The 8,967-nt window shown below is 50.2% G+C and overlaps 1 protein-coding gene across 3 annotated transcripts in view; it reads left to right on the forward strand.

The window, feature by feature from the left end:
• LOC145337127 (P2Y purinoceptor 3-like) overlaps positions 1 to 8,539 on the forward strand; it is a 28,556-nt gene extending 20,017 nt beyond the window's left edge. For 2 of the 3 annotated variants that reach the window (XM_080181897.1, XM_080181899.1), the window contains exon 2: positions 6,150 to 8,539. In XM_080181897.1, the coding sequence (XP_080038023.1) occupies positions 6,206 to 7,252 (1,047 nt within the window). In that variant the 5' untranslated portion in view covers positions 6,150 to 6,205 and the 3' untranslated portion in view covers positions 7,253 to 8,539. Of the gene's footprint in view, positions 1 to 5,136; positions 5,310 to 6,149 lie in introns of all 3 variants that reach the window. The other variant, XM_080181898.1, reaches the window with a different exon arrangement.
• Positions 8,540 to 8,967: the final 428 nt, after the last annotated feature.

Here is an 8,967-nt window from a genome sequence, read left to right on the forward strand (position 1 = left end):
ATTCTACAAACCATAAAATGCTGGATAAACTCAGCAGGGCTGGCCACAGTGTGGAGAGAGAAACAGAATTAATGTTTCGGGTCTAAATTCTATCTGTTCTCCACAAGTGACTCATCCAATGAGCCCACCAGTTTTAGAATCATAAAATCCTGACAGTGCAGAAGAGGCCATTCGGTCCATCAAATCTGCACTGACCCTCCAAAGAACATCTTACTCAGACTGCCGCCTATCCTCGTAACCCCATGCATTTATCATGGCCCATCCACCTAACCTGCACATCTTTGGACACTAAGGGGCAATTTAACATGGCCAATCCACCTAACCTATACATCTTTGGACTGTGGGAGGAAACCCACGCAGACACGGGGAGAATGTGCAAACTCCTTCAGTTTACAGACACAGGTGAGATTTTCTGAAAGCAAATCAAGGAGAGATGTTTGGAGCAGAAGAAGCAAGTTGCCATGCTGAAGGATTGTGATGATAGTCCCTTTGAGGGCAACACAGCAGAGGAAGGATGACCTGGCTTGGGTGACCAATCAGGACTCAGCGTGGGGAATCACCCCAGGGAAGGCCTTCTCTTTGGACAGAGGTAGCTTGGAGCTTGCTGGAAATCTGCTGTTGCCCTTGAAGATCACGGTAAATAAACTCCTTTCGGTTTATGAGCAACATCTTTGGAAGTACACTGTCGTCACAACTAGGCAGCCATGCAGCGTGAGGGCCTCAGGAGAGCTGGTGATATGACTCGGGAACAGCTATGAAAGAGCAGGCAGACAAACGTGTTGAGTGTGTTAGCCAGGAGATTGGATACAACTGTTCCTACCAATACCCCCCCCCGGTGCATCTCGGAGCATCCCGAGGAAACACAGGCAGACATGTGCAAACTCTACACAGACAGTGACCCAAAGTGGGAAGTGAACCCGGATCCGTGGCACTGTGAGGCAGCAGTGCCAACCACTGTGCCTTCCACGTATATACCGGGGTGCTAAAACATCATCCCAGCAAGAACGGGTCAGGCGGGTCATAGTCTGTCGAAAAATGACAGACCTGGAGGAATGGTGAGGGTGAGGTGCACAGCCTCCCATCCATTGACTCTGTCTACACTTCCTGCTGCCTCAGAAAAGCAACCAGCATAATTAAGGGCCCCACACGTTCTCTCTTCCACCTTCTTCCATTGGGAAAAAGATACAAAAGTCTGAGGTCCCGTACCGACTGACTCAAGAACAGCTTCTTCCCTGCTGCTGTCAGACTTTTGAATGGACCGACCTTATATTAAGCTGATCTTTTTCTACACCCTAGCTATGACTGTAACACTACATTCTGCACCCTCTCCTTTCTTTCTCTATGAACAATATGCTTTGTCTGTACAGCGCGCAAGAAACAATACTTTTCATTGTACCCCAATACATGTGACAATAATAAATCAAATCCTTTTCCCCTAGGTACTCTATGAATGGTACGATTTGTCTGTATAGCACGCAAGAAACAGTACTTTTCACTGTATCCCAATACACGTGACAATAATAAATCAAATCAAATCCTTCTCCCCATGTACTCTATGAACAGTATGCTTTGTCTGCATAGCATGCAAGAAACAATACTTTTCACTGTTTCCCAATACACGTGACAATAATAAATCAGATCAAATCCTTCTTCCCTAAGTACTCTATGAACGGTATGCTTTGTCTGTATAGCACGCAAGAAACAATATTTTTCACAGTATCCCAATACATGTGACAATAATATGTGGAGTTTGGAAAGGCACCTTCCATTTGGTAACAATCCTATTGGTTAGGCCCTAAAGAGAGAAGATTAACTACGCCTTGGATTACTATCTCATCGAGCCTCGCTGGTGATCCCCAGTTGTGCTGGTGCCTAAGGCAGATGGCTTCACAAAGCTTCAGCATTTACTTCCAAAGGTTAATGCAGTAACCAGAGCTACTCCAGCTGGGTGTCTGCATCGATAGGATGGGTAAAACAGCCTCACTTACAAAGATAGATTTACTCACAGCATACTGGGGCGTTCCACTAGCTGCCCATGCCAAGGAAATCTCCACCTTTGTGACTCAAGATGGGTTATACCAGTGTCAAGCCATGCCTTTTGGACTCACTGCCAGCTTTCAAAGACTAATGAACCAAGTGGTGACGGGCTTATCCAATTGTGCAGTCCAGACAACCTCCTGAAGTAATTGGCTATGATGGTCCCAAGCTGTCCCAAGGGTGGCACAGTGGTTAGCACTGCTGCCTCACAGCTCCAGGGACCCGGGTTTAATTCCCAGCTTGGGTCACTGCCTGTGTGGAGTTTGCATGTTCTCCCCATGTCTGCGTGGGTTTGCTTTGGTTTCTCCCACAGTCCAAAGATGTGCAGGTTAGGTGGATTGGCCATGCTAAATTGCCCCGTAGTGTCGCAGGATGCATAGCTTAGAGAGGTTAGTGGAGTAAATATGTGGGGTTACAGGGATAGGGCCAGGATGGGATTGTTGGTGCTGATTCGATGGACTGAATGGCCTCCTTCTTGCACTAAGGCTTCTATGATTCTATGTGCTGGTTAGATGGATTGGCCATGCTAACTTGCCCTCAAGTTTTTTTTATTCATTCATGGGCTGGGCCAGCATTTATTGCCCATCCCTAGTTGCCCTCAGAAGGTGGTGGTGAGCTGCCTTCTTGAATCACTGCAGTCCACGTGCTGTGGTTTGACCCACAATGCCATTAGGGAGGGCATTCCAGGATTTTGACCCAGCGACAGCGAAGGAACGGCGGTATATTTCAAAGTCAGGCTTGGAGGGGAACTTGCAGGCGGTGGTGTTCCCCATGTATCTGCTGCCCATGGCCTTCTAAGTGGAAGTGGTGGTGGGTTTGTAAGGTGCTGCTTCAGGATCTTTAGTGAATTGCTGCAGTGCATCTTATAGATAGTACACACTGCTGCTACTGAGCGGGGGCAGGAGTGAATGTTTGTGGATGTGGTGTCAATCAACTGTCCCAAGATGTGTAGGTGAGGGGGAAAATAGCGGGGTGGGGGTAGCGGGGAGGTGCCTGGGTAAGATGATCTGCCGAAGAGTCAGAGCTGACTCGATGGGTCGAATGGACTCCTACTGCAGTGTAGGGATTCTCTGATGTTCTGCGACCTGAGGCACTCACTGGATGCCCTCTTCCAGACAGTACAGTCAGTGGTCAATATTGCATTCTCTAAGGATCAGGTGATCTATCCAGGACACGTACCTGTCCAGAGCTGCTAAGGTACACACAGTGATACGGCTTCCCAACCTCACAATAAAACCATCAGATTTTTTCAGGATGTTACACCCAAATTTCATCACTGACAAACCTATTAAAACTGGTAATAGAGCGACAGTTTTTGAGAAGCAGAAAGTTATTTTAATAAATGGAGCAGTGCTAACAGATCCAAGTCACCACAGATTCCTGTCAGCTGGTGATCAGGAATCTCGTCACCTCAAAGAGCAACCCGAAAGATAGAGATTGATTGGGTACTTTTAATACCTTGTAATCAAATGCGAGGAATCTCTTTCCGTTTCTGTGTGATGGGGAGGTGTCCCAAGAAAGTTTCCACATTTCAACTGTCTGGAAATGTTGCAATCGTGTGTGTGAGTGAGAGTGTGTCTGAATGTGTGTGAGTGAGAGTGTGGGTGTGTCTGAATGTGTGTGAGGGAGTGTGGTGGGGAGGGTGCGTGTGGGATTGTATATGGGGCTTATCTATGTGAAAATGTATGTGTGTGTGTGTGTGAGTGGGTGCGTGTGTGTATGTGTATGTGAGTGTGTATGAGTGTGTGAGTGCGTGTGTATGTGTGTATATGGGTTTGTATGTGAGTGTGTGTGTGTGTGTGTGCGTGTGAGAGAGTGTGAGTGTGTGTGTGTGTGAGTGAGTGTGAGGGTGTGTGTGAGGGGAATTTTCCTGGGGTGTCCCACTAGGGAGTCTTTATTTGAAGACACGGATTGAGGAGTGAGGTGTCTGGTTACTTAACATTACATTTGGCCAGTTACTAAGTTACGTTTTAACAGTTTGCAAGGATGATTACAGCTTGGATTGCTGGTACAAAACTAAATTGTAACTCATCACCGAACATTGTGCAATGCCAGTAAGGCCGAGGCAGAGAGAGAGAGAGAGATAGATTATTTTTTAAAATTTTATTTATTTGTGTAACAAGTCGGTTTACATTAACACTGCAATGAAGTTACTGTGAAAATCCCCTAGTCGCCACACTCGGAATAACACCGAGGGAGAATTTAACACAGCCAGTGCGCCCTAACCAGCGCGTCATTCGGACTGTGGGAGGAAACCAGACCACCCGGAGGAAACCCTTGCAGACACGGGGAGAACGTGCCGACTCCACACAGACAGTGACCCAAGCTGGGAATCGAACCCGGGTCTTTGGCGCTGTGAGGCAGCAGCGCTAACCCACTGTGCCACATCTTGTTGAGTAAGTGGAAGGTGAAAGATTATTGGGGGACAGGCACGAAAGAGATAAAGTCCCAATCAGTTCAGCCCTGGCCTTATTGAATGGGCAGATTCGTAGGGGCCGAGTGGCCTCCTCCTGCTCCGAATTAGTATCTCTGCAGCTTTTCAGCTCTGATCAAATGACTGAAGTTTTGACCTTTGCTTCTCACTCTTTTGGCTGCTGCGTTCCGGGCTTTGGGCCTTGTGATCGGCCAATGGAACTCTTAGCTTCTGGCTTAAGCTCCGTGGCCAGAATTTTATGTTGCTCGCACAACTGCGTACTGACCTGGAGGCAGGTGAAATTGCACAAAGGTGAAGATCTGGGAGGGCGGGTGCCTGCGATGGGCAGCACAGTGGTTACCACTGCTACTTCACAACGCTAGGGATCCATGGTTCGATTCCTGACTTGGGTCACTGTCTGTGCGGAGTCTGCATGTTCTCCCCATGTCGTGGGTTTCCTCTGGGTTCTCCAGTTTCCTCCCACAGTCCAAAGACTCGCTGGTTAGGTGCGTTGGCCACACTAAATTCTCCCTTGCTGTACCCGAACAAGCGCCAGAGATTGGGGGATTTTCACAGTAACTTCATTGCTGTGTTAATGTAAGCCAACTTGTGACACTAATAAATAAACTTAAAACTTCACCAAATATGCTGCTTTTTTTTTATTTTACTCCATCTTTTTCCATCAGGAAAAAGATACAAAAGTCTGAGGTCACATACCAACCGACTCAAGAACAGCTTCTTCCCTGCTGCTGTCAGACTTTTGAATGGACCTACCTCGCATTAAGTTGATCTTTCTCTACACCCTCGCTATGACTGTAACACTACATTCTGCACTCTCTCCTTTCCTTCTCTGTCAAAGGTATGCTCTGTCTGTATAGCGCACAAGAAACAATACTTTTCACTGTATCCCAATACATGTGACAATAATAATTGGAGTACAAAAATAAGGAAATGTTGCTACAATTTCACAGGGGAGGGGTGGGAGTGGCTTTGGACAAACCATTCCTGGAATTCTTTGCACAGTGTTAGGATCCATATTTAAGGAAGGATATAGTTTCATTGGAGGCAATACAGCGAACATTCACTAAATTGGCCCCTGTATGACGGGGTTCGCCTACGATGAGAGGTTGAGTAAACTGGGCCTATATTCTTTGGGGTTGAGAAGAATTCGAGGCGATTCCCTCGAAATGCACACGATTCTGAGGGGGTTTGACAGGGTGGACATTGAAAGATTGTTTCTCGCTGGCTGGGGGGATATAAAACACAGTGGGGGGTGGGGGCGGGGTAGGTGGATACTTTGTGGGAGCGTCATCAGAGAATGATTGACAAGGAGCCACATTGGGAGATAGTACAACAGGTGAAAGAGGAGTAGTTTGAGGAGCATGTTGGAGGAGGAGGGGGGTAGAGGCTGGGGCAGGTTTAAGGAGGGAAGTTCCGAGCTTGGGGAACAGGTGTCTAAAGGCATGGTTGCTAATGGCGGAGCAATGGGAATCCGGGGGAATATCAGGGAGCCAAAACTGGAGGAACGCCAGGATCTTGGGGAGTTGTAGGACTAAAGGAGAGGGGCAGCGGGAAAATAGAAATAGGGGTGGGGGGGGGGTATCACCAGGTTCCAGCACTTTTGAAAGATGGCAGCCAATTTGTGCACAGCAAGCTCCCACCAATCTCTCACCGCAGTTCTTTCCTTGTCCCCATCTAGGTCTGAGAACTCACAAGTGGTGGGCGATGCTTACCACAAGCGGGAGAGTCTAGAAGATGAATGAACATGTCGCAAGCCCGATGGTTGACAATGGTTCGAGTGAGGAACTCCCGCAGAACGCCTCCTGCAACAAGGACGAGTCGTACAAGTATGTCTTCCTGCCTGTCTGCTACACCTACACCTGCATCCTCAGCCTGGTGCTCAACTCCATCATCCTCTGCAGCATCCTCAAGCGTCGGAAGGAATGGAACTGCTCCCTCATCTACATGTTCAACCTGGCGCTGACTGATTTCATGTATGGCCTCTCGCTGCCGTTCCTCATTGCCAGCTACATCATGCACGATGTCTGGGTCTTTGGGGACTTCACCTGCCGCCTGGTCCGTTTCCTGTTCTATTTCAACCTCTACTGCAGTATCTTCTTCCTCACCTGCATCAGCTTCCACCGCTACCTGGGCATCTGCCACCCCATGAAGACCATCACCATGGAGACCAAGAAGACGGCCCGGGTGGTCTGCGTGCTGGTGTGGCTGGTGGTCCTCGCCCTCACCTGCCCCATCTTTCACTTCGCCAAGACGGCCGCCTTCAACAACGCCACCAACTGCTGGGACGACGCGCTGGACACCGAGTACCCACACTACGTGCCCTACGGGATCATCCTGCACTCTGTCGGCTTCTTCCTGCCCTTCTCCATCATCGCCTGGTGCTACTCCCGGGTGATAAAGACCATCTTCAAGACCATCAACAACCAGGAGTTCAAATCCGCTGCCCCAGGCTTGGAGAAGAGGCGCAAGTCCATCAAAACCATTGTCACAATCACCCTCCTCTTCGCCCTCTGCTTTTTCCCGTTCCACGTGACCAAGACCATCTTCCTGATCAACAAGGCCGTGCCCCACGTGGCCTGCACCACCAAGCGGGTGGTGACCATCTGCTACAAGGTCACCCGGCCCCTGGCCAGCTTCAACGCGTGGCTCAACGCGCTGCTCTACTTCCTCACCAAGGACAAGTGGCCTCAGAACTGCCTGAAGGCCAAGAAGGACGCCGAGGACTCCAAGTCCTCGTGGAACATTTTCAAGCCCTTCAACCACCTGACGCCGCCCTCCTGAGCCAAGGTGGCCAGCTGGCGCGTGGCACCCGGAAGGGGGCGATTGGACCTGGCGCCAGGCCAGCGCGAGGGTCCCAGGTCGGCGAGATCCGCGCTGTTCCGAGGGCGGAGCTCAAGCGCAGGGAGGCATATTGGGGCGTCACGCTCAGTCCTGGATGCGCGAGTGCCCGAGCTCTTCTCGTGGTCACCTGCACCTGTTTCAAGCTTTTCTTCCCCCCTTTGTTTTTTGACTGGCCGTTCTGACTGGACTGACGCGTCGGAATATGTACATCAAGGAAATTAACCTCACAGAGTTGCCTAACGTTCTGCCGTAACTGGGGAGCCCGACATTAGAGACGGATGGGGGGACTTGAAGCTTCAAGTCAGGGCCTGAGATGGCTCGTGACCTCTGACCTCAGTTTGGCAGTCCGTTTCCCCCCTCTTCCCCCAGGTCCATCCAGTGACATCTCCACAGTGTCACAGCTATAGGGGACTGGGTTTCCAGTACCCCCACCCTAACCCTCTCCCCTTTCCCCAAAGCACTTTACAGCTGACGAAGTACTTCTGGAAGCATGGCGACGCACAGCAAGATCCCACAATCAGCGATGGACTGGTGTTGTTTTATTTGCGTGTGCGTGTGTGCATGCGCACACGCGTGCTCGATGTTGGTTTGAGGGATAAATGTCAGCCAGGACGCTGGGAGGGAGAATGACCCCTCGCTCTTCTCCAAACCACACCCGCGAGGCCTCCTCACTCCTCATCCGAGAGGGCGGATGGGGGAACCTTCGACTTGGCGTCTCGGCTGAAAGATGGCACGGTGGGCAGCGCAGCACTCCCTCAGTATCACTCCGGGTGTGCCCCTGGAACGGGACTCGACTCCGAGGCAGGAGGGGCAGAGAGCGACCCACTGAACCACTCTGTTAATGGCTTTGACTTTTGTTTGATCCTGCAGGCTCCATGACCACTGGTCACGTTGGACGTTTGGGAGCTTGCCTTCTTTGTGTTTTATCCACAGACGGTGACTATTGTTGAGTTGGTGAGGTCAAACCACCCTCCCCCAGCCCCAGAACTCTCACTCCCACCCTCCCCCCTCACTTTGACCTCCATCAACTCCACTTCCGTTCCTGAAAAGCGGCAGCTCCACAAGATGACCCCCGTCCGCTGACCCCTGGATTGGTTGTTGTGGTAGCCATTTTGATTTTTGGAAGCTGCCCTTCCTGAGGTCCTCACCTGTCAATCAGCACCCCCCCCCCCCCCCCGCGGTCTGTTTAATGTATTGTAGTCATTATAACGTTCTATCAAAAAGAGATCGGCACTGTTGATGGTTGTCACAAGTCATTTTGGCGCCGTTGTCGCCCTCTTGCTTGCTTACTTCTCCTCCTGCTTTTTCCAACACTTTGGCCACTGGTTGGGGGTGATTGTTGGGCTTGTTTTCCGACTGCGGGGTGTGGCGGGGAGGCACCGTGGCTGAACTCTGATCCGGCAACGATAATAATCAGGGAACGAGTGCTTCACTTTCTCTGTTCCGTGTACCTCAAGGGTCTATTTTTCTTATTAATTCATGGGACATGGACTTTGCTGGCTGGCCATCCCTAGTTACTCGAGGGCAGTTGAGAGTTGTTGCTGTGGCTCTGGAGTCACATGTAGGCCAGATCGGCTAAAGACGGCAGATTTCCTTCCCTAAGAGGACATTCATATCATTGAATCCCTAAATGCAGAAGGAGGCCATTTGGCCCA

Source organism: Carcharhinus amblyrhynchos, unplaced genomic scaffold, assembly GCF_965287045.1.
Source record: "Carcharhinus amblyrhynchos unplaced genomic scaffold, sCarAmb.v2.hapA scaffold_43, whole genome shotgun sequence".
Classification (NCBI taxonomy): Eukaryota; Metazoa; Chordata; class Chondrichthyes; order Carcharhiniformes; family Carcharhinidae; genus Carcharhinus; species Carcharhinus amblyrhynchos.